Source organism: Pipistrellus kuhlii, unplaced genomic scaffold (genome assembly GCF_014108245.1).
Source record: "Pipistrellus kuhlii isolate mPipKuh1 unplaced genomic scaffold, mPipKuh1.p scaffold_m20_p_1, whole genome shotgun sequence".
Lineage (NCBI taxonomy): Eukaryota > Metazoa > Chordata > Mammalia > Chiroptera > Vespertilionidae > Pipistrellus > Pipistrellus kuhlii.
Genome location: NW_023425404.1, coordinates 178,257,982 through 178,283,459, shown reverse-complemented (window position 1 = coordinate 178,283,459; position 25,478 = coordinate 178,257,982). Strand labels below are relative to the sequence as shown.

At 46.0% G+C, this 25,478-nt stretch overlaps 1 protein-coding gene across 6 annotated transcripts in view; it reads left to right on the top strand.

Moving 5' to 3' along the window:
• TBC1D1 (TBC1 domain family member 1) overlaps positions 1-25,478 on the top strand; it is a 213,163-nt gene that overhangs the window by 87,340 nt on the left and 100,345 nt on the right. For all 6 annotated transcript variants that reach the window (XM_036418670.2, XM_036418686.2, XM_036418680.2 and 3 more), the window contains one exon: positions 24,701-25,219. In XM_036418670.2, coding sequence (XP_036274563.1) covers positions 24,701-25,219 — 519 coding nt within the window. The remainder of the gene's footprint in view (positions 1-24,700; positions 25,220-25,478) is intronic.

Sequence of the window (25,478 nt, the reverse complement as noted above, 5' to 3'; positions counted from 1 at the left end):
TAGACTTTTAAAAAAGAGCAATTATAGGTTTCACAGCAAAATTAAGCAGAAGTTTCAGAGATTTCCCATAAATCCTCTGTTCCCGCTCATGCGTAGCCTCCCCTGTTAGCAATATCCCTAACCATGTTGGTACGTTTGTTATATAAACCTGCACTGACATATTATTTTTATTACCCAAGTCTACAGTTCATTCTTAATGGTGTGCACTGAGTGGCCAAATTATTATGATCTCTGAACACATAATAATCTGGCCACTAAGTGTATATCCTATGTAATAAAAGGCTAATATGCAAATTGTCCCCTCAACCAGGAGTTTGACCAGCAGGCAGGCCAGCCAACCGCCCATGTCTCCTCCCCCTAGCCAGGCTGGCCGGATCCCATCCATGCACGAATTCATGTACCAAGCCTATAACACACACCCACTGAGTGGCCAGATTATTTTGCATTCAGAGATCATAATAATCTGGCCACTCGGTGTATATTCTGTGTTTGGACAAATGCATAATGACATATAGTATATACCAAAAAGCTCCACTGTCCTAAAAATCCTCTATGCTCTGCCTCTTCAGCTCTTCCCTCACCTCCTGGCAACCAGTGACCTTTATAATTTTGTCTTTTCCAGAATTTCATATAGTTGGAATTGTAAAGTATATATCTGTTTCAGATCGACTTTTACTTAGTAATGTACATTTAAATTTCTTCTGTGTCTTTCCATGGCTTGATTGCTCCCTTTTTAGCGCTGAATAGTATTCCATTGTCTGGATGGACCAAGTTTATCTGTTCATCTATAGAAGGACATCTTAGTTGCTTGCAAGTTTTGACAATTATGAATAAGCAGCTGTACACATCTGCGAGCAGGTTTCTGTGTGGACATAAGTTTTCACCTCCTTTGGGTAAATGCCAAGGAACACAGTTGCTGGATCATACGGTAAGAATATGTGTGGTCTTAAATAGACTTTTCAAAAGAGCAATTTTAGGTTTCGCAGCAGCTGTGGGAGATGGGGTATGAGTGTATAATGTATCTCTTCTCTTTTAATAGGGGAGCTTGATTTTTCTCAGAAGAACATCAGCTGTCAAGCTGCCTGCCAAAGTGGCTATAACATTTGCTTCCCACCAGCAGTGAGAGAGAGTTCCGTTGCTCCACCTCCTCATTTGGCCTTGTCAGGGTGGCCATTCTATAGTTGTGTAGTGGCATCTCATTGCTGCTTTCATGTGCATTTTCCTGATGACAGATGATGTGGAGTAATCCTCTTCCACCCCCTTCCTTTCTTTTGGCTGTTAACTTATAATGAGTAAAAATAATAAAACAGAAAAGCAATACTTCATATTGGTTATATTTGTGAATCTAAACAAGTATTCCTAATTTCCCATTATTTCTGTTATCTCCAGAGTTGGAAAGCAACTCTGGAAGAGTGATGAACCAGCCGTCTTCTGCACTGTTTGTTAGGTGTATAAGAAAGACATAATGGAAATTTTTTTTTTTTTTTTAGTGTTCATGTACTTTGGTAGCTTTCCTGCAAATTATTTTTCTATCTGTCAAGTGTTATAACGGGATTTAACTCACAGACTTCGGTCACTTAACTGGTTAACTTTGCTGAGCCTGTTTTCTCATCTAGTATATCCTGTATTTATCTTAAAAAAAAAAAAAAAAGTAGATCCTGTTTTAAAATTGAATAATATCAAAATGTGCTTAGGAAATGGTCAAGAACAGTAGTGAATGTAAGTTGTTTAAAACATGGTAGGCCAAAACCAGTTTGGCTCAGTGGATAGAGTGTCGGCCTGTGGACTGAAAGGTCCCGGGTTTGATTCTGGTCAAGGGCATGTACATTGGTTGCAGGCGCATCCCCAGTAGGCAGCTGATCGATATTTCTAGCTCTCTATCCCTCTCCCTTCCTCTCTGTAAAAAAAAAATAAATAAAAAAATAAATCAATAAAATATATTTAAAAAACAAAACAAAAAACAAAACATGGTTGACTTTGTGATTTAAGCCCATGGCTTAGTGCATGTGTGGTGCTGGGCACCGTGGCTCCAGGGATGAGCAAGCCACGGGCCCAGCCTTCAGGCCAGGCAGGGAGGAGGCACCCGGGAAGATAATAAATGTGATAACACGGTTGCTTGCAGAAGGAATCACTCAGCTGGGGCTTCCTGGGAGACCTTTGAAGGAGGTGAGGTCTGAGCTGTGTCTTTAAAAGAAAGATGACTGAGTTGAGGGGTAGAGTATGTAGATTGTGGAAAGGATTAAGAAATACTAGTGGTAGTTTTTCAGCATGTTTTGGAATTATTCAGGGTTGCTTTCCAACTCTGTTTGCCTTGTTTTTGAGACCAGTGATGTTTAACCTTGGGGAAGGCACATCAGTTAAAGAAATTACCCAGTGATGGGGAGATTTGGAGTTAACAAAAGGTGCTATCTTTCATCCCAGTACATCCTAGGGCAGTGGTAGCAAATCACGGCTCTTTGGCCCCTTGAGTGTGGCTCTTCCACAAAATACCACGGCCTGGGCGAGTCTATTTTGAAGAAGTGCTGTTAGAAGAAGTTTAAGTTTAAAAAATTTGGCTCTCCAAAGAAATTTCAGTCATTGTACTGTTGATATTTGGCTCTGTTGACTCATGAGTTTGCCGACCACTGGCCTAGGGTGTGAGCACACAAACACATGCACACACACCAGTAGTTGTGGTTAGCCTGGTGGTGGTCATTTTGCTGTTACCAGAATGTAATCTTGAGTGTAATTCCATTGTCTGTTTTCTACATGAGGGAACTGAGACCCAGAGCAGTGAAGTATTTGCATTTGAACAGCCACACAGATGGTTTGCGGCAGAACTGAAACCCAAGTTCTCGGACCCCTGGTTTTCGCATATCTCGTTAAAGGTGCCCTGCTCACTTGTTGGTGCTTTGTCTCTAAAGTATGTCACTACCATCCAAAGCGTGTGTGTCTGTCAAGCGATATATTGTATTTCAGAATGCTTGATGTGGTCACCCGCTCTGTCCATGTGCACTACAGAGCGGGTCGAGGGGCCTGCAAGGGAGAGGGCAGAGAAAGGAAGGCTGACGCTGGCATCTGTCTGTTGGGAGGATGGGTGGAGATCCTGGGACACGGGAAGGTGCCATAAATGCCACTAGTGGGGGAGGCCGAGCTGTGTGATCTGTGTGCAAGGAGCCAGGATCCGAGTGTGGAAGAAAATGGAAGTTGCGGGAGTCCAGCGTGGCTCCCAGTGCCCTCTGTGGGCTACAGTGGCCATCCTATCCGGTTTTCACGTAGTGTTCCCGTTTCCAGCAGGGTGGCCTGTGGGAGGTGGGGTGGGAGTGTCTAATGTGTCTCTCCTCTTCTGATTTGGGAGGCTGAGTTTGTGCAGAAAACATCAGCTGCAAAGAGGATTTCACAGGAGGAAAAGTTGCATTAGGAAAAATTACATTAATACAACGATGGGGGGAAAAAGAGATAATTATGTTTTGGTGCACTTCATATATGCCAGTCATTATGTTGGGAGCAGTCAACTTCCAGATAATTGTGGAAGCAATCGTATTATTCCTGCCTCCTGTATTTTTTGGAAAAGGAGTGTGAGGAAACTGGGGTTCAGAGGGTTAGGTAACATAGAGCTGTTAAGATTTGAGCTTGAATCGTCTGGCTCTATATTTGCATTTTATCTGTTGTACCTATGCTATCTTTGTGATAAAGGGATTGCCATACAGGTTCAGGATATGTGGCAGGGCGGTCAGAACTTTGAAAAATATCTTTCCCACGAAGAAACTTTTCTCCCTTAGGTGAGGGGCATAAAATGAATAACTAACCTGCTTTTAAAAATAGGTGTGCAATATTGAGAGAGTTAAACATCCATCAGCTCCCCACGGCACACCCCCTACTGGGGACCCAGGCGGAGCTGGGCACTGACCTGGAATGGAACCAGGACATTTCAGTGCACTGGATGACACCCACCCAACTAAGGTACAACGGTGAAGCAGAGTTTATTCCCGTGTTTCTATTTATTAGTTATATTTTTCATACCAACAACTCTAAAACTACATTTCCTACACTCTACATTTCCCTTCTGCTCTTTTATAATCTCTCTTTATAACTTTCCCACTCTTCCATGCAATGATTTATTTTCCGTCCTTTACAGTAGGTTCATATTTTTCATGATTTTATAAGCAATATAAGGTGTGTACGCTTTCACAAATACCGGTTTTAAAAAATAATTAAAAATAGGTGTGCCATATTGAAGCGATACAGGAAGTAGAACTAATAATATTCGAATCCCTGAATTTCATGATGTTCTGAATTAGGGGGAAAAGAAAACAGGAAATAAGTGAAAAAAATCACTGATAGAAAAATCAAAGACAGCTCAAGATTGTGGGGAGGTTCGGAGCCGTTGGGATAGACCGAAAGAGTTCAGTTTTGAGATGACCATGAACCTGAGTTTTCTCTTTTCTTGTTTACTTGAGTTTGGAGCTTCAGGGTGTGCTCACTTATTGTCGGGCATTCTTTTCAAAGCGCCATGAAACCACGCTGCTGTGTCGTTATTCAGCCTCTCGGGGAAAATGTTCCCAGTGCTAAGTCTATTCTGAGTAGGCTCTCCAGAGAATGCGACCACAGTTGCCACTTGCTCCAGCCCAGGGCAGTCCACCGGACAGGAAGTGAAAGGCGTGGGCTGGAGCCCAGGTTTGCCCCTGAACTTGCTGTTGAACCTTGGCCAGATGCCATGGGAATGATGACTATTGCCCTGCTGCCTCTGAGGTAGTGCTGTTTAGGGGTCACATGAGTGATGTGAGTGAACTGCCAAGCACTCATTAGAAAGAGCCTGTCTAGGCCACATGGTAGGTGCAGCCACAGGTTTCCAGTATATTTCTTTATATATATATAATTGATTTTTTACAGAAAGGAAGGAGAGGGAGAGTCAGAAACATCGATGAGAGGGAAACATCAATCAGCTGCCTCCTGCACACTCCCCACCGGGGATGTGCCCGAAACCAAGGTACATGCCCTTGACCAGAATCCAACCTGGGACCTTTCAGTCTGCAGGCTGATGCTCTCTCCACTGAGCCAAACCGGTTTCAGCTCCAGTATATTTCTTGACGTATACTCAAGTTATGCTTCCCTGGGCCTCAGGCCTTGTTCTGTGGAATGAGGGCACTGTGTGGAATGACTGCTATGATTTGGAATCTAAGTCTGTATTACTTGCATGTCAGGCCCATCATCTTAGATTGCCCGCCTCTGACAGGGAAGAGAGGGCCCTGGAGCCATTGGTCTGGGACCCATCTTCTTTCCACCTGTTCCCAGGGACTTGTTGGAGGTCACTTCTCTGTAGCCACGAATGTGTTCATCCACAACGTGGGGACCGTAGCCATCCTCCGGGGCTGTGGAACATACTTCGCACAATGCCCGGCTCAGAGAAGCACTGACAAGCTTTGGTGAGCCAGCACTGTCATTGAGCCACCACCATCATCATCGTGGAATTGAGGGATAGAGAAGACCTTTACAGTTCCTTAGTTCTGTCCTCCACTATTTATTATCTATCTGTCTATCTATCTATCTATCTATCTATCTAAAGGTTAAAAAAAGGGAGCCCTCCAGAGGTGAGGTCACTTTCCCAAAGCCGCAGCTTAGGTGTTCTTAGTCCACAGGTCTTTGCGTCACCTGATACTCATAATGATATTTAGAGTCTTCTGTTGTTGTATCACATTCTGCATGAATTAAGCACAAGCCCTGGGTCAGCCGTACAGAATGAGAGCAAAATGCTGTTGTCAGGCCACAAGCAATGTAGACCAGATGAAGGGAGAATGGGGCAGAGCGAATCCCCAGGACTCTGCCGCCAGCTGCCCCTGTGACCTTGCCCAAGGTTACACACTCTGCCTCAAATTCCCCTTCCCTAAGAGGCAGCGGCTGCTCAGCTGTTTTTGAAGTCTTCTTCATCTCTTAAAATACGGTGAAGAATTTCTTCGCTTCCATGGCTATTCAAGTCCTGGGAACACAGTGCCAACCAAAGATGTACATTCTCCAATTTTGGGAAACTTTAAAAATAGGAAGGAAGTTTATTTGTTTAGCAGAATCCATAATTGTAGGCCCTGAAGGCAGAGAATTGACCCAATGGTATTTTGCGGAAGTCTTTTTAACACAGGGTGGGCCCACAGGAAATGGTCCTTAGGTGAAAACGGACTGCGAGGCCTTTGAGACCATATTTGCTTGGAGACATTCGAACAGGCCCATTGTGATGGTCTCTATTGTGTCAGGTTTTTTTTTGTTTTTGTTTTTTTTATACATGTATTGAAGTAATTTCCAAAGTTAAAATATTAAGGATTTGTAAAATTTGACTTTAGAAATACAAACCAAAAGCCCCTTGTACATTGATTATGAAGAAATTAATTGTATAATGGGCAAGAAACAGTGCTGATACATTTACTATGGTCGCAATCCTCTAATGGTTCCAGAAATAGCTGTACTTCTTTAAAAAAAAAATATTTTTATTGATTTCAAAGAGGAAGGGAGAAGGAGAGTTAGAAGCATCAATGATGAGAGAGAATCATTGATCGGCTGCCTCCTGCACACCCCACACTGGGGATGGAGCCTGCAACCCGGGCATGTTCCCTGATCGGGAATCAAACCGTGACTTCCTGATTCATAGGTCAACGCTCAACCTCTGAGCCACGCCAGCCAGGCAAAAATAGCTGTATTTCTGAGTTTCTAGGTGAGGGGAAGGGATTCTCTTCCCATATTTGATGGTAATAACACATAGGGACTTGTGTTACGCTGGAGTTTCCGTAAAGGCAGCCCTTCAGTTCTATCACCCGATGTTAATGTGGCAGAGAGAACATCATCGCAGAGCCTCACTTCCTCAGTTCTCCGTCCTCTGAGCGAGCTGAGATTGTGATGGTTGGAATGTCTTCCCCAGGGAATTCCTCAGCGTGCAGGACCACCAGAGCATGCAATCCCGTGTAGTTTTGCAATTGCCACGCAATTCAGAGTAGTCCCATGACGTTTCCAACATTCTTGGCCAACAGCACCAGCTTCTCCTTCAAGTTCAGTGATATTGTTACATGATATCGTGCATCTTCTCTGAGCCGGACACTCGGGGCACAGGTGCCAGGATGAGAAAGGCACACAGTGGCTGCCGCATGGAGGGGAAGGCAGGGGTGTGCTGAGGTTCTTACACGGTAGCCCTGCAGTGGAGTGGGCTGAAGGAGATGCAGAAACCTCCGAGGAGCCATTTCGGACACAGAGGTAATAATTTTCCAAATGCAGAGAATCCCTCCTGACAATCTTACTGTTGGTTTTAATCAGCGGGGAGAGTCAGGACTGTTTGTCCTTCTCAAAACCATTGTTTTCCTGTTGGGAGTAGCCGTGTGGTTTGGATATGGGTGTTACGAAAGGCCTACAGTTGTCTGGAGCACCGCTCTCTGCAGATTTGGGGCCTATTTAGGTCTCTGATCATTTTTTTCTTTAATCCTGATTGAATAAACGGGCAGTGGAGCCCCTGACCCCTCTCTGAGGGGGAAGGGCCCAGGATGGGCACCGAAGCCCGCATCCCCACATCCGCCTGCTGTCAAACTTGACAGTGCAAGCCAGCGAGACCTGGGAGTCTACAAGAACACCCCAAAGTCCCTGGAAATGTGGGCACCTGCTGCTGTCCTATTTTTTAAAATTTATTTTAATTTAGTAGGTTTAGACATTTTAATGTAATAAGTACATTTCAAACCAAAGACTATATTTCATCCCAGTTAAAGGCAATCATGGGCACCTGGTGTGGTCTAGAAAAAGAGCCCTGAATGGGTGGGTTTTGTGATGAAATGAATAGTTTGAACAAGAGGTTCCAGGGTTTCATCCGGGGGCTGGGAAAGGACATTTGGGTGGAAGCAGCTACATGAGGTGGAAATTCAAACGAGCAGGAGCCCAGACTTTGAGTGGAGTTGGTGAATAGGAAACTCACAGGGAAGAGATGATGGGGGCTCTGAAGGTCAGGCTGCGGTGTTGGCATTTCGGAAGAGACGAGAGAGCAGCCCCAGGTTTGTGAGTGGCAGGTGGAGGCCCTCAGAGTGTGTTTCGGAAGATGAGGCTGTCAGTGGAGAGCGGGGTGGGGGGCGTAGATACACTGGGAGAGGTCAGGGCAGGCTGCCTGTCAGGGGTCTTGCTGTAGCTGAATACAGTACAGGCCTAGACCAGCGCTTGGGTTTGGGACTCATCGTGAGAGAGCTGATGGAAAGATGGGGTCAGGAGAGAGGAGGAGTAGAAGCCACTTTCCAGGTTTCGAAACGAGTTCCCTAGAAGGCATCTGGGAGACCAGGAGAAGGGAAAGAGCATGAGCTGGATTTGGGTGTTTTAAGGTCAAAGGTGACTGAAGTCTGTGTTTCTTAAAAGAGGTGGTTGGAAATTTGAGTCGAGTTGAGGAAAGAATTCAGAACTAAAGCTGTAGATTAAGAAATTATTGGAAGGAGACTAGACTTTGTATTGTGCAGATAATGTAGTGTAGGATTGTATACTTGAAACTGAGATCATTATTGACCAATGTAACCCAAATAAATTCAGTTGTAAAGAAGGGGGGAAAAAAGAGTACAAAATTAAAAAAAAAAATGATACTTTTCAGCCTTGGGGGAGTGGATGAGACCCCTGGAGAGAGACAGAAAAAGCAGAACGAATCCTCAAGTCAAGACTCAAGACGTTTGGGAGTCTGGGTAGGGGGGTGGGTAGAGAGATGGCCTTTCACTAAGCACCGTCTGAAGGAGAGAACCACTGTATTAAGATGGCCTCGCTCCCCCCACCCCCCTTCCTTAGGGCTTGTCTTTATTTTATTTTTCCTCTTATCCTCGTACATCTAGAGGAGGTCTCACTTCGAAAAACGGCAGGATTCGGAGAGTACAGCTCCCACCTAGTGGGTGGAATTCCTGTTCCTTGACTAGAATTAATCCAGGGTAGATCGGAGCTGAAGTTCAGGGAGTCCCTGAGGCTTCTCCACACACGTTAGCTGCTCCCTTGGCACCGGAAAAACAACAAAGCTTTGAGGACAAGCCCCGCGGCCCATCTTGGCTGGCAGCGCCAGTCTTTATCTCTTGTTGGCCTTGGTTTCCGTGTTGGTTCTCTAGGAATGTTCCCGGTTTAACCTATGAAGATGAAGTAACCCTTTAACACCCTCCCTCCCCCATCCCTTGCTCCCCCTCCCACCCAGTAGGGGGCTCAGAGTAGGGAGGGGGGGTGCATGGCTCAGCTACTGCAGTTTCTTCCTCGCTGTCTGCCTGCACACAAAGCCCTGGGCCCAGGGAATTGAAAGTCTGACTTTGAGCAGTGAAGACATGCTCTGTCCATCGGGTTCTCGAGCCTTCTGCTCAAGGGGTGCTCAGCATTCCTTAGGAAGGCCACACCGTTTTACACAGCTCTAGTTGAAAGGTTTTTGTCCTCTAAGCAGAAACCTTTCTCACTTCGTGTCTCACCTTCTCTCCTTCCCATTTCCGAGAGCGGGCTCATGCCTCCGCCCTGGGACTGGTTTGCAGGGACCTGTGTCCCGTCTTCCTTCCCAGGCCGGACCCCTGAGCTCCTCTCCCCCGTCTCCACCAGGGACTGGCAGGCGCCCTGGGACTCGTGCTGCCGCCGCCTTTAGAGTCTCCTAGAACCAAGAACGGGACTTCCGACGTGGCCTGAGGTACGAGGAAGGACTGTGAGGCTGTGACCCATGGCTTAACCTAAGGCTGGCGTTTCTCCCGATGCCAGGGGCTTTGCGTGCCTTTTCATTCTTGTGAGTATCCAGGTCACTTTGCTGGATGATCCTGGGCTTATCGTCAACAAAATCCTTAAATCTTTCTCACATGAACTTCTGGCAAGCTGGGTCTATCCCATGGATACTTACTGGCGGAGGGTGTGTGTGTGTGTGTGTGTGTGTTTTCAGTTTATAATACTTTATATGTATCACCATGTTCCTGATGTTTGGATTTTTGTGGTTTGTTTTCTTTCTCTATAGCTAATTTTGTAAATGGTGGTGACATGAAGAGAACTGTAGTTTAGTCAATAATATTGTAGGTACTGGACATATCGGGGAGATCACTTTGTAAAGTATATGATGGTCTAACCACTATGCTGTCCACCTGAAACTAATACAAAATAATATTGAAGGTAAACTATAATTGAAAAATAAAAAGGATACTATGGGTCATCCCCTTTAAGGTGACGGAGTACATAGCCAGGGAGAAGGTGGCTGGGAGGGATGGTTGGGTGCTGGTATAAGGTCCCGTTTTCTTTCTTACACACTAGAAGTGGAGGCAGGTCGGGAGACAGGGAAATGTTAGCTGAGGGCTGGACACGGGTTGTGAATTCAGATGTGGATAATTTCATTCTGTGCAGTTCTGTGCTGCTCCATGTTTGCCTTCTGTACTGCTTTCAATTCCCTTCCGCTCTAAAAGCAGGGAGAAGGCATTCGCCACTTAATCCTGCTCCTGAGGTGCCATGTGCTAGGATAGAGTTTGAGTTTTATAACCATTTGTCAAAGTTATCTCACATTATAGTGTCTGAGGAGTAGCGAAGAATGGTGGTGGTGTTACACTGGGTATTACACAAAGTATAAAATATATAAATAGATCTGACCAGTTCTAGCTATTATCCTGCACTGGCCCAGGTTCTGACCTGCCTGTTGATCAAGAGAAGGAGTGGCTACTTGGCGAGAGTAGTTTAGTTCACGAGAAGCACTGAAACGGTGTGAGGGAAAAGGCCTGCTTCTGCTCCTGACCTGAATGAAGTTCAGGTTTCTTGAACATACTAGTATGTGACGGGTTTTAGTCAAGAACGTAGTTAATGCTGTAAAACCAGGTATGGAGAACTTGAAATCTGCAAATGATTGATGTTCATTTGACCCTTGAACAACGTGGGTTAGGGACACCGACCCCCTGCGTAATAGAAAATCTGCATCTAATTTTTAAATATGTTTTTGTTGATTTCAGAGAGGAAAGGAGAGGGAGAGAGAGAGAGAAACATCAATGATAAGAGAATCATTGATCAGCTGCCTTTTGCACGCCCCACACTGGGGATCGAGCCTGCAACCTGGACATGTGCCCTGACTGGGAATTGAACTGTGACCTCCTAGTTCATAGGTTGACGCTCAACCACTGAGCCACACTGTCTGGGCTGCCTATAATTTTTGACTCTCCCCAAAACTTAAGTTGTCCCTCGATATCCACTGGGGATTGGTGCCTGGATCCCTTGCAGATAACAAAACCTGGGGGTGCTCAAGTCCCCTATATAGAGTCAGCCCTCTGTTACTGTGGACTTCTCATTCCTGATTAAAAGCAGTGCCAGTATTTAATGGGGAAAAAAAGTCTGTGTATAAGTGAACCTGCACAGTTCAAATCCATGTTGTTCAAGTGTCAACTGTGTTTATAAGGCATACCAGAACTGGCAGTCATGCATTAATAAGTTTACGTTTTTAACATTCACTGGGAAATGATCGTGGACCTCACAGGTGTGAGAGGGCTGGGGCTGGGCTGCTCTGTATGCTGGTGCCTGTTGCACACGCCACCCACCCGCCAACGGCAAAGCAGGGGCTGAGATCCAGCCCGCACTCGGCTTACTGGAGTCTATGACCTGGTGTTCTGTCTGCGGGGTGGAGGCAGACAGAGGTTTGGCTTTTAGTAATTTGGAAAAAGGCACCGTGTTTGTGGGTGGTAGCCCTATGCCAGAAATGATTTTGTATTAAAAAAAAAATTATGTCAACATGGTTTCGTACTGTGTTCACAAATGTAGAAATCTAAATCACATTTATTTTTTCTGCATTTCTTAGGAAGAAATAAGAGTATTTGATTAACAAGGCTAATGGTTTATCTAAACTCAAGTTTGAACTGTTCATAAAATAGACCAGTTCTTACTGTTATCACAATGTTAACTTTTTAAAAGATTTTGTTATTTGTTTTTAGAGAGAGAGGGGAAAGGAGAAGGGGGGGGAGAGAGAGAGAGGTAGAGAGAGGATCATCCATCAGCTGGCTTTGGCACGCCCACACCAGGATGGAGCCAGCAACCTGCAGGTGCCCGAAACAATGCTGAACCCAGTGAACCACACTGGCCAGGGCCACCATTTGATTCTCTGAGCTACACATTTTTGTCTTAAACAAGTGCCAGTGCAAAGGACGGTCTTTTGAATATCGCTTCTAGACTGTCATCTAAAGATTTTGGTTTCCATAGGTAGTGAAGTTTAGTTTTCAGATTGGTTTTCATGATTTAAGGACTTTAGTATATTATGGAGTGAAGCATCCATCTCTCGGCGGTGCCCAGCACCCCAGGGGTCCAGAGGAGCCTGTGCTTCTGTAAATGGAAATAACAGTTTTTCCTCAGGGGGCTGGCGTGAGGATTCGGTGAGATAATCCGTGGAAAGCACGTGTCAGCACGTAGTTGGCTTTGATAAGTGGCGATTGGGGCCAGAGATACCATATTATCTTCATTGGATTCAAGTGCCGGTTCCCCCCCGGCAGTGTGTGTATGAAATATTGGTGTCATACTTTCTCTACCTAATAAGATTAGAAAAGGCAGCCATTTTGTTTGTTTCTTTCATTGAAATCTATAGAATGTACCTGCAGTGCTTTGGTGTATTTTCAGGTAAATGTGTTTAAATTGAGATGCATAGTGTTACCTTATTCACTTTACACTTTAAGGTGGAGAAACGCAAAATTGTGATTTATTTGCCTCTCACATGGAAGTGTGTGTTCAGTAAACACTGACGCAGGCCTTCAGGGTCCACAGAAATGAATCCAACAGTCTCCCGCCCCAGCCCCAGTGTGGTGTGGGTATCTCCGCGCTGGGACCTGGATGACCCAGAGGCACCGGGCCTGGGGCCCGGAGAGGGAGCAGAGATGTTTGAACTGGATCTGGAAGAATCAGATGCCAGTGGAGAGTGGAGGAACATTCTAGAGTCAAGGTTCGCCTGCTCTCCTGACGTTGTCAAATGTGAGCTGCAACCCAAATAACACTTCCTTTTTTTTAATATATTTTATTGATTTTTTACAGAGAGGAAGGGAAAGAGATAGAGAGCTAGAAACGTCAATGAGAGAGAAACATCGACCAGCTGCCTCTTGCACACCTCCTGCTGGTGATGTGCCTGCAACCAATGTACATGCCCTTGACCGGAATCGAACCTGGGACCTTTCAGTTCGCAGACCAACGCTCTACCACTGAGCCAAACCGATTTCGGCCAAATAACACTTTCTTGAAATGAGGTTGCAAAGGTGTTTATTATGTTTTTCCTGTTCTCCCACTGGCAGGGATCATTGAGAGTTGATTGAAAATAATTCTCATCTGTACATTAGATGAAATTATCATATTCAAGGACTAGCTCGGCAAAAATAACAACACAACACATCAAAATTAAATTGAGTATTTATAACATTTGAAAAGAGTTGTAATTATATATTGATGAAGCATTTGCGTTATGAAGAAATTAATTCCATAACTCTTACTAATGGACTCCTGAGTTTTACCCAGTTGGAATTTTCTTTCTTATTGACGGCATCATGCCAGTTTAATTTCTCCTGGTGCAGCTTTCCCATTTTCAGTTGGCTTTATGTTTGCCTTGGAATGGTGGGATGGCGTCGTGGCCTTATTCATATACAGTATACAGCATACACTGAGTGGCCAGATTATTATGATCTCTGAATGCATAATAGTCTGGCCATTCTGTGTGTGTGTGTGTGTGTGTGTTTTAAAGGCCTGGTGCACGAATTTGTGCATTGAGTTCCAGCCAGCCTGGCCAGGGGGCGGGGACGTGGGCGGTTGGCCTGCCTGCTGGTTGAACTCCTGGTCGAGGGGACAATTTGCATATTGGCCTTTTATTATATAAGATATACACTGAGTGGTCAGATTATTATGCGTTCAGAGATCATAGTAATCTGGCCACTCGGTGTATACACACCATGGTCCCAAGAGAGATGGCAGCTGGTGGGGGTGATCTTATCCTTGAGTGAATGATGTTGAAGCTCCTTGGACTTCCTTTAGTCTTGGGAGTCAGGGGGAGGGTCCATAAACTTGGATGGGGGGGAAAAATCACATCTTCATTTTTACTAACTTTTTACTGAATTTTAACATCGTCTTCAATTATGAATGTAGTTATCAAACCCAGGAGCATTAGCAGCTCCTGTGACGGTAACATCAATAAAATCAGTTATTTTTATATTGCATTATAGTTGTTACACATTTTTTAAAAATGCTGTCTACCCCCATCATTACTTTGAATCAAAGCAGCTATTTCACTTGCTTTTAGGTCTTATTAAATATGGTGATAAACACATAGTACTGTGTCATAATTATTTGGATAATTTTTTTGTAGTATAATTAAGTTCTATTGTATTCCCCCGGGTTCTAGTTTTTGCATTTAAAAACCTCATTCTGAGAAAGGTCCATGGGGGTCTGGCTGAGGGGTATGTGAACAAAAGGTTTGGGAGCCCCTACATTGGTCCTGGGGTGTATTTGAGAGAGGGCATGCCAACGTCTGCTTAGGGAGGACTGGAAGGAATGCGGGGTGTATAATTAAAAGCTGAAATACCGTCTCTCAACCTGAGATGCTTACTGATCCCTTACAGTCTTGCCTGTTGCTCTGAACTCACAGCAACCCACAAGTTAACACAACCTCAGTAGCTCTTGTGGTCACGGTGTAAAATAGGCTCACCACATACAAAAAAGGGTTAAACTACGTTCTCTATAGCCTTAAAAAAAAATACATGAACCTATTCCCACCCAAAATTGGTTAAAATAAAAACAGCTTAGGCACTTAGGAGGGACCCATCTTCAGCTGTCCAAAAAATCTTATAATTAGTCCCGGTGTTCCTGGCGTACTATTTTTACAGCATTTGTTCCTTCTGCAAATACTTGTTGCACGCATACTTTGCATGGGCATTGCATTGGGGATATTGCAGGTTCATCCTGATTCTCTTCCAAAATCTCCCTGAGATGTTTCTTCCTCAGCACGGAAAACCTTGAAATCACTGTAGTTTTCAGTTGCAACCATTCACACACTGAGCAGATTGATCTTGCTGAGCGCCAGGCACTGTCCTAGGCACTTTGAACTATGTTCAGGAGCAAAATAGACAACGATTCTTCTCTCTTGGAGCATTGTCAGTCAGTGCAAGCACGTGGCGTGTGCTTTGAAGTGTGCGGACTGTCCTGAATGTACCTCGAAGGCTATTTGCCACTCCCGGACCTGCGTGGTGGTGTCACCTTCTGCTGTGGCTCCTGGTGTCCTGCTTCCTCAGCTCCAGTTCGGTCACAGCGCTCCTACGCTGAGCTGCGTAGTATTGCTGGAAAGTTGGGGGGTGGGGAGAGGTGAGGGAGGGCTCTGCTGTCTACAGGATATTTGGAAACGTGGTAAAATCTTTCAGTGGTTGGCGTTATCTGCTGCTGGCTGGTATAAATGACATTTTTTGTCATTTATTAGCAGTTATATGCTGAAAGACATTTGGAATAATAACTAGCTTATTGCCTTTAGGTGGTGGTACTTTATTATTATTTTTTAAAAATTTTTTTAGTGGCTTAGAACCATTTATTTTGCCTGTGGTTTTGTGGATAAGGAATTTGGGAAGGCCTGTACTGGGCAGTTTGTCTGCCTGGGCCTGGCTTGGAGTCGGGGGTGAGGGCAGTGAGGTCTAGGTGATTAATTTCCAAGGTAGCATCTTTGCTCATGTGCCCCTGGGGCTCTCAGACCCCAGGGCTGCTTCCTGTGGCTCAGGCGTTACTGTTCCTTTCTCAGAAGCTTGACCTTTTCTTGCTTTGCAAACACGTGCTCTCCCCCCCACCCCCCACTTTTCAGCATTGTGGCTGCAGAATTCCCCCTACAGGGTCCGCAGCTCAGAGGGAAGATTCATGGCGTCAGCTGGGGCAGGACTCAGGGCTGGCTTTCTCCTAACAGCTGCGGCCAGCAGCAGCGAGAGTCCATCTCCATCTTTTTAAAGGCTATCCTGTTTCAGTTCCTGCTCCCTCCTAATGGACTAGTTCTCGCCAGTCTAGTGAGCAGCTATGGGTTCCTGGTCATAATTTCTCCTGCTCACCTCCCGCCCCACAGCATGCACACAAGCTCCTTCCCTGTTCTGATGCCACTAGGGGTGCAGGCAGCTTATGTGGAGGTTGGGATGCTCATCACACATCTGCCAAAAGGGCTTATTAGTGAGCAGAGTTTGTGGCAACTAGCGTGAGGCAAATTGGAACTGGATCCTGAATAGGTTAAAAAGGTTGCTTTTCTTTCTTTTTTAATTTTATTTTGTTTTTCTTTATTGATTTTTTACAGAGAGAAAGGGAGAGGGATAGAGAGCTAGAAACATCGATGAGAGAGATACATCGACCAGCTGCCTCCTGCCCAACCCCCACCAGGGATGTGCCCACAACTAAGGTACATGCCCTTGACTGAAATTGAACCTTGGACATTTCAGTCTGCAGACTGATGCTCTATCCACTGAGCCAAACCGGTTTCAGCAAGGTTGCTTTTCTTTAAGGCAGTGTTTCCCAAACTTTTGACATATGTGTACCCCTTCTATAATTTTTGTAACGCTGAGTACCCCTCGTACTCATGAGAACTAGAATTAGGCGCAGCTAAGCACGGTGCAGTGCATATCCCCACCAAACTCTTCCCGTACCCCTGGGGGTACGTGCTGTTAGTCCTTTAGTGTCACATGTGATTATAGCCATTATTAGTTCTATATAACAGGGAACCCAGGGGCCGGGAATAGTGTGTCAATAAGTCATTCAAACATGAATTCTACTTTGGCCCCTTCTGAACATTTTTTGATAAGACCTAAAATTTCATATAGTCCCCCTTTTTTAGAGTGAAAAAATTGAGTCTATTAGGGCTCCGTGGGGTCTTTGGTGGCTGGTTTTGTTCTAAGAAAAGCAGAATTTGGTAAATATATGACATCCTGTTGCTTATAATAATTTATTTGACATGTACCCCATACTGAGTTTGTATTTCTTTCTTCTTAACCTCCTGATCTACTCCCTCAGTGCTTGGCTTTCATTCTGTTTAGTCATTTGCACATTTGTTTATTCCCTCTGTGGGTTCCCTGAAGGACGGGATCTGTGTGTGATTTCTCTTTGCATTCCCCGCAGAATTTGGCATGCCGTTTTATATACAGCAAGTGTGTGAACAGGACTCGTACTTTCAAGTGACAGACACCCAGTGTAAAATGGCATAAAAGACAGGAGATGGGTTGGCATAAGAGCTCCAGTTGCTGGCTTCAGGCGTAGCTGGATCTGGCTCCTCAACCCTTTCCGAGCCACCGTTCTCTCTCTCTCTCCCATCCTCTCCCTCCCTGTCTTTGCTTCTCCTCCTCTGGAACTCTCTGGCCTGCATTTATGCACCGAGACACCCGACACCCGCAGTTCCAGGCTTACATCCTCAGAACTCTTAAGTCCAAAAGCAAGATTTCTCAACCTGGGCACCGCTGATGTTTGGGCCAGGTCAGTCCATTGTCTCGACTCTCTCCTGTGCCTTGTGGGATGCGTGGCAGTGTCCACGCCTGGGAGCATCCCTCACCCTTCAGTTGCAACAACCAAAATGTCTCCAGACTTTGCCAAGTGGCCCCTGGGGGAGCAGAACGGCCCCTGCTTGAGAATCACTGGTCTCTATGATCAGCAAGTTTCTTTTTTCCTACTAAGCCCATAAAACACCGAGGCCTAGCAGCCCTGGGTCTGGGTTGAGTTATGCAGGCACAGCCCTGAACTGACGCCGTGGTGGGTGGTGGGTGGGGAGGCAGGTGGGCTTCGCCCAGGGTTGCTGGTCTGCTCGTGACCTGGGGCCGGGCCTTGTGTGTCCCACCGAACCACTGGAATGGGAGTGGGGTGAAGTACATTAGATTTATTTATTATTAGATTACAGAAGATGGAATTTATTCCTCAAGACCAAAACAAAGATTGAAGGAAAAAAAATCCCAAACCAAAGCAAAAACCATGTGGCCCACCAAGGGCCTGGGAAGTCGTTTTGCATTGAGAGCAGGCTTGGTGTGGGAGAAAGAGGGTGTGCCATGGCATTATCAGATGCTGTCCTGGCTCTGCTGCTCATTAGCTGGGTAACTTTGGCCTCATGTCCCGCACACACACACACCCCCCCCCCACTCCCCCCCGCCGCCTCCCAACACACACACTCTTAATTAAATCAGATCATGCCTGTGAAAATATTATTTCATAAAGTTTTCATTGCAGTATCACCTATAATTATACCTGTCCTATACGAAGTGGCTTCACAGTTTGAAAATCATGTACAGCCAGCACCCAGATCAAGAAACAGGACCGTCCAGAGCCCCCACAAGCCCCCTCCCAGTCAGTGATCCTCCAGAAATAATCCCTATCCTGCCTCCTATCACCCTATCACTGTTGACATTTGGCTTTGTTGACTAATGAGTTTAGTTTTACCCGTTTTGAATGTTCGAAAGAATGGAAGCATACCACGTGACTCTTGTACCTGTGTTTATTCATCATGATGTTTGAGCACCTACCCATGCTAGTGCATGTAGAACAATGGCTTATTTGTTCGTTCTCCATGCTTCCGGTTGTGTGAACATGCCAGGTGCTTTTCAGTTCTGTCGTTGGACAGTGGGTAGTTTCAGGTCTCCGGCTGTGAGGAATGCTGTCCCTGTTGGCAGCCAGCCTTCGGGGAGTTGGGGAGCCAGGCACCTGGCTGCGGATGCCCTGGGCCAGAATTGCTGGTCCCGCACTCCAGTTGTAGCTGCTCTGAGATTTAGGGCATGAATGAGAACAGGCGAAAATAATAGAAGGTCCACATTCTCCTCCTCTAAGGACTGTGTCTGAAATTACTGATTTGGGTGTGAACACATGGGAAACTCATTAGTTTGAAAATAAATTTTAATAAGTTTGGTATGTTTGGTCCTGGTTGATTTTATGTAGAAGCAAAACAATATTGATGTGCAATGCTCTAGGTCAGTGATCGGCAAACTTATTAGTCAACAGAGCCAGATATCAACAGTACAATGATTGAAATTTGTTTTGAGAGACAAATTTTTTAAACTTAAACTTCTTCTAACGCCACTTCTTCAAAATAGACTCGCCCAGGCCGTGGTATTTTGTGGAAGAGCCACACTCAAGGAGCCAAAGGGCCGCATGTGGCTCTCGAGCCACAGTTGCTGACCACAGCTCTAGCCGATCTTACTGTTTTGTTTATAAACACACATGGTCTGACCAAATATTCCTTTACCGATGGCCTCTCCCTTGGTGACCGAAATTGAGGCTGATGATGGCGTGCGTCCTGGAGAAGGAACCAGAGCTTTATTCGATGGTTTCTCCTGGCTCAGTGACATGTTTTAATTCCCTGCCTGGTAGAAGAGGGACTCCAGTGTCCCCTTTCAGGGATTTTGTAACATACACAACTACTATTGGGCTACTATTAATGGTTAGCTCATTGTATTTGCATTTCTTAATCATTGAGAGATTATTTTGAAGTAAATTTTGATCAAAATGACAGAGTAGCCTTTTTTATAAGGCATTCTCTCTTACTCTCTTAGGTAAATTAGCGGAGGCCTCTGAGGTTTAGGGAATTTATTTGCAAATCAGATGTGCCCGTATCATCAGATACCTGGGTGGCGATGCTATATTTTTTGTCTTTGCTAGTTTGTTCACCTCTGCTGAGAGCACTGTCTGCAGTTGGGCTGCCTCTGTGCTGCTCCTGGCTTAGAATCCATCATTTTGTGGTGTGGGGGATGGTGAGGAGGTGATAAATCCGGGACTCTGCCCACACTGTGGGGGTTTCTGAATACTGGAGGGACCGCCACCAAGCCAGCTGCTTTGTCTACCCTGGGGTGGGCTGTTCTCTCACTGTTTAAAGTATTGGCAGTTCTGAAGGGCAACCGCATTTGAGTTGTGAATCAATACACTAAATGAAAGGCTTGGACTTGGAGGACTGATGGTCCCAGGTTGAACATTTCAGTGGTTTATTCCATGATTTCTGTTAATATTTGTGCCAGCCAACCAAAGTGTTTCGACTTTTCAAACTTGTTTTAGAAAACGTAAAATAATTTCGCAATCCTACAGCGATATGTTTTTCCACTCTTTCATTTCCTTTCCTACCTTCACCCACTCTCTCGTTCACTTTTATCGGCTATTCAATAGCTTCTTATGTTGGATTTTAGTCTCATTGTTTTAAGTGTTTGAAGAAATGTGTTGGTTTAATCAAAAGGCTGTGGTAAACATTTCAAACGATTATTTTGGGATGTGATGCTGGCTTTTGTGTTTGCATAGGCACTTTCCATGTGGCCTGAACGCTATGTTTATCTAGTTTCTGTTTCAGAACTAGGAAAGTGGAATACTATTACCGTTTAACACATGCTGAAAGGTGCCAGTGAATGAGAGTGTGTTAGGGGCTAGCAGTCATTAGCATTTCACTTCCTCAGCCAGTTGAATAGCACATCTGCTCTCTCTTTTGGGAAGATGTAGCGCACTCAGCAGACCCTGTGGCTAATGGTTAGGGCAAAGCGGGAGTTGAGGCATTAGTAAGTAGTAGCTGAGGCCGGTAGACAGTCTCTGCTCAGGACCCCGCCTCCAGCTCACATTCTCTGCCTGGCTCACGTTTGTGTTCCACCTTCTGTTGTTACATTGAACATCACACATTTAGACGTGTCTCTCACCTCCCGCAGGGCAACCCTCATCAGGACAGGAGGAATCGTGTCCTGTTCATGGTGCGAGGTTTACATCTTCATGATGAATCTTATCTCAGCAAGCCGCACTGTTGGATATACACTGAGTGGCCAGATTATTATGATCTCTGAACGCATAATAATCTGGCCACTCAGTGTATATCCTGTATAATAGGCTAATATGCAAATTGTCCTCTTGACCAGGAGTTTGACCAGCAGGCAGGCCGGCCAACTGCTCATGCCCCCTCCCCTGGCCAGGCTGGCTGGACCCCACCCACCCATGCACAAATTCATGCACACTGTGCGTTCAGAGATCATAATAATCTGGCCACTCAGTGTAAATGTTCCCACGTGTCCTGTCCAGATACTGTCAAACAGGCGAGTAAGTCCCAAGCACTAGTAAGAAGAAACTTTCTCCAGCATTTTGTATGGTTAGAGCGAGGAAATACTTGGTTTAGTTTAGTCCCCGCCCCCCTCCCCCCCCCACACACACTATTTACCTTATTTATCACCAACAAATAAAAAGTAACCACCCATTACCAGCATCAAAACACAAGGCTGTTCCTTCGAAGTGCTTGTTTTAACTCCTGGCAATGAGAGACCATTTCCTCCAAGGACAGAGGACAGCGTGGCCTGCCATATTTTTGCAGTTTTGGAATGTTGTACTGTTAGATAACAGGAAAAAAACGCTATCATTTTAGGGACAAAATACGGGCTTCTTTAGATGAACTTACTGTTTTATCTGTTAGGAGTGGGCAGAAAAACAGAGAGTGCGAGTGTGAAGTGAAAGACTTTCCCTGTGGTTTCAGGAGCTGTTTCCTTTGTGAATGCAGTGACGCCTCACAGTGTGTTTATAGTCTTTTCAAACCCCTATGTCTTTAGAAAGAGAGTGGACTCAAATGTTTACATAAGGACTTTATTTACAGGAATGAATGTTTCTGACTCTCTCAGAGTATCATTTTTCTGGCTACTTAATAAAACACAATATTCACGCAAGTCCACTGCTGAAAGTTCATACCGTACCGTGCATTGGTTGGTATGTGGATTAGAAAGAAACTCATTTGGGTTGAAGTAAGTGCAGAGTTACCTTACAATGGGGCTTTAGTATAAGCTCACATAGGTCAGCAGAGAGCAGTTCGGTAAAATTTTATGTCTACATAGGGCCTCTTTATTCCTGATGATGCCTTTTCGTTGCAAGTTGCAACGTAGAAGGAAATAAAACCAAGTTTCAAACCCTTGTTGAGTTTATTCCAGGGAAATGTTTTTCCGAGTCTTGTCTTTGCTTTGGTTAATTTTGATTTACTCTATCTGCTTATCTGCCGTCACAAATGACATAGGCATTATTGCTGTGACTAAACTAAAAAGAGATTTTTGGCCAGATCGTATCAGTGGGAATAAGTTCCACTGGCCTCAGCGTATTTGCCTACAAGGGTCTGTTTGTAAATACTGTAACTTTGAAGGGGATGTTCTTGTAGAGACTGAAGTTTGACCTTGAAGCATTTTTTCAGGTGAATATTTGCTTCTTTTGGGGGCCTAGTATCTTCCCCCTGCCTTTATTTTTATGTATCTCTGGCAGCTGCCAGCTCCAGCTGATAGACCTGGCTCGGCCCTGGCTTATTCTGTCGCCTCCTCTCCCTTCCTGGAAGCAGGAGTGCTGGCTTCCCTGGCTCCTCTGACATCATCTTTGCCTGCCTGCCCTCCCCCTTCTCTGCCTGAAATGTTGGTGTATCCCAAGATCCCATCTTTGCTCCCTTCCTTTGCTTCCCCTTTTCCTCCTGTGGATGAGCTGTTGGCATCCGAATCCAGGTCTCCTGCCTCAGGGGCCAGGCCATTTTGTCTGTCTGGCCACCAGAGGGCTTATTTCAAGTGCCCCTGGTCTCAGGCAACATGGACAGAGCAGAACTCATTGTGCTGTCTCCCCAGACCCCCTTCTCTTCTTTTTCCTGTGTTGGGCCAATGGCACAACCATCCACCAGGAAGGCTGGGCCTGCGCCCTGCAGGCTACGTGCCGTCTTCAGTGCGCTCACCTCCTGCTCCCAGGTGATGGCCAAGCCCTTTGGGTTCAGCCTTCCGGGATCTCTCATTCATCCTCTCTCTCCATCTCCAGTGCTTCGTTCTGAGTTCCGCTCCCAGCAGACCCCACGCCCATTACTCAGTTCTCCGTTCCCTTCCTGTTCATTCATCGCACACCCTGAATCCCTGCCACCTGGCATCGAGTCATGCCTGGAAAAATGCTTGAAAATAAATGACTTGAATGACTCAGATCTCTCATGTAACAAGTACATGTATGTCCTGTACATGTATGTCCTTGACCGGTGGTACATGTATGTCCTTGACCAGACTCGGACCTGGGGCCCTTCACTCTGCGGGCTGACACTGTAGCCACTGAGCCAAACTGGCTAGGACTATTCTGATTCTTTTTAAAATGCCTTGAAATGATATACCATAATCTTTTATGGTAGAGAGATTGTCTTTAAGATGTGCTTGATATGAAGTCACAGAGACAAAAGATCTTTTGAGTCATTGAGTTTTAAGGGGTTATGTCATGAACCCAGCATATAAGCACACTTTTAAAATCTATTAAAACCACCTCCACTTACTGTATGATATTGATCTTTGACCTAAATTAAAAAGGTGTTGTTGTGTGTGTGTGTGTGTGTGTGGTTTTTTTTCCCCCCTTCCCTATAATGTTTTTAAAAAGACCTATGGGTATTGGACTTTAAATTGAATTATCTAACAGAAAGAAAGGAAACAAAACTGCTTTGGGTGTTAGGTCATGACGATAAGTAGGCACTTCCAGTGGGAGGTTGAATCCATGCCTATCTTGTTTTAGTGTGTGGCTGATCACGCAGACGCTACCCACTGAGGCCCCAGGCTCCTCCTCCTCTGTCTGCTGCTCTGAACTCGGAGGGATCTCGCCTCAAGCTAATGATGAGGGGTAGGAGCGGTCGGGTCCTGGGTAGCACAGGAGAGTATTTTGCTCATTCTCTGGTGGTGACTTTACCTTGCCCCTAAAGGCTTTGGCGTCGCCGTGAGCGGGAGCCCCAGTGTGTTGCTGTGATAATGATGCCGTCATGGTTGCTTACTCCTGGATTAAAACCTCCACGCTCTGCAGTTCGTACTATGCAACTACTAGGGAGTACAGGACTCGGCAATAAATTGTCAGTTGTTGTTGTTGGAGAAAATGATGTGATATGAAGAAATGTTTTATGAGATTATTTCAGTCTTGTCTTGCCATCTCATCCCAGCCGTTTATTGTGGAGAACTTTCCCAGGGTACATTGCCACGAGATCCAGAGTCGCTGCACAGTGTTTTGGTGAACTGCATTGGAGACAAAACTCTCTGGGGGTGACGGCTTCTCCAGAGAGGACCTTTGGCTTTGCCGTGGCACCAGCCTGGGTTTGAAGTCAAGGCTAGCCACGTTGGCTGTGCATCCGTGGGCCAGTTGACTTAACCTTGTGGGGTGTGGGCATGTAAATCTTCTAGAGTAGCCCCTCAGATGTAAGAGGTGTTTTATAAATACTACTAGAGGCCCAGTGCACGGATTCGTGCACCTGTGGGGTTCCTCGGCCTGACCCGTGGGGATCGGGCCAAAACCGGCTCTCTGACATCCCCCAAGGGGTCCTGGATTGTGAGAGGGTGCAGGCCAGGCTGAGGGACTCCACCGATGCAGAGTCAAGGGCCAGGGAAGAACCTCAGGACAGTTCCAGGGCATGCCCAGCCCATCTTTCCCAGTCCTTATCCATCAGCCAGACCCCAGCAGCAAGCTAACCTACCATTCTGAGCGTCTGCCCCCTAGTGGTCAGTGCATGTCATGGTGACTGGTGGACACTTAGAATATTAGGCTTTTATCATATAGGATTCCTCATCTCTTCCCTGTGAAAGTCGTGTATTTTGCACCCATGGGAGGGCAGACTTCTTTTTCTAGAAGTTGGGTACACAGACAGCGAGACAAGTGCCAGGGAAGGAGTGGATTCCTGTGGGACTCTCCCTTGGTGCCCTGCTGTGAAGGAATGCGCAGCGGGGCCAGGGGGAGAGGTTGGTGTTGGCTCCTCGGGCCCCGGGAGTGCCCGCCGCTGCCACAGTGTTCCCAATGACACTCCTCCCTCTCTCTCCGGCAGGTGCCCGAGATCATCAGCTCCATCCGCCACGCCGGGAGGCTCGCCCGCCAGGAGGAGCTGCACTGCCCCTCGGAGTTCGACGACACGTTCTCCAAGAAGTTCGAGGTGCTCTTCTGCGGCCGCGTGACCGTGGCGCACAAGAAGGCACCGCCGGCGCTCATCGACGAGTGCATCGAGAAGTTCAACCACATCAGCTGCAGCCGGAGGGCCGAGCTGGACCTGGCGGCCCAGGACCCCGCGGCCAGCGGCCCCGCGGCCACGCTCTCCTTCACGGACCGGTTCCGGGCGGCGCTGCAGCCCGCGGGGCCCCCGGAGCAGGGCCGCCGGCCGATGCGCAAGTCCTCCTCGCAGCCCGGCCTGCGCTCCACCGCCTGCAGGAGGGAGTTCCAGGACGGGGGCCTGCGCAGCCACAGCTTCTTCAGCTCCTTCGATGAGAGCGACATCGAGAACCACCTCATCGGTGGACACAATATTGTGCAGCCAACGGACATCGAGGAGAATCGAACTATGCTTTTCACGGTAAAACAGCAACCAAGCCTCGTCGTGGTCACCCCCCAGTCTTGAGATGAGAACATCTGCTCTAGTGAGCCAAGAAGCTTAGCACCTTGCTTTTGGATTTCTGTGCGAATCCGTGTATTTAAAAAAAAAAAAAAAAAAAAAAAAAAAAAATATATATATATATATATATATATATATATATATATATATATATATATTATTGATTTTATTACAGAGAGGAAGAGAGAGGGATAGAGAGTTAGAAACAGTGATCAGCTGC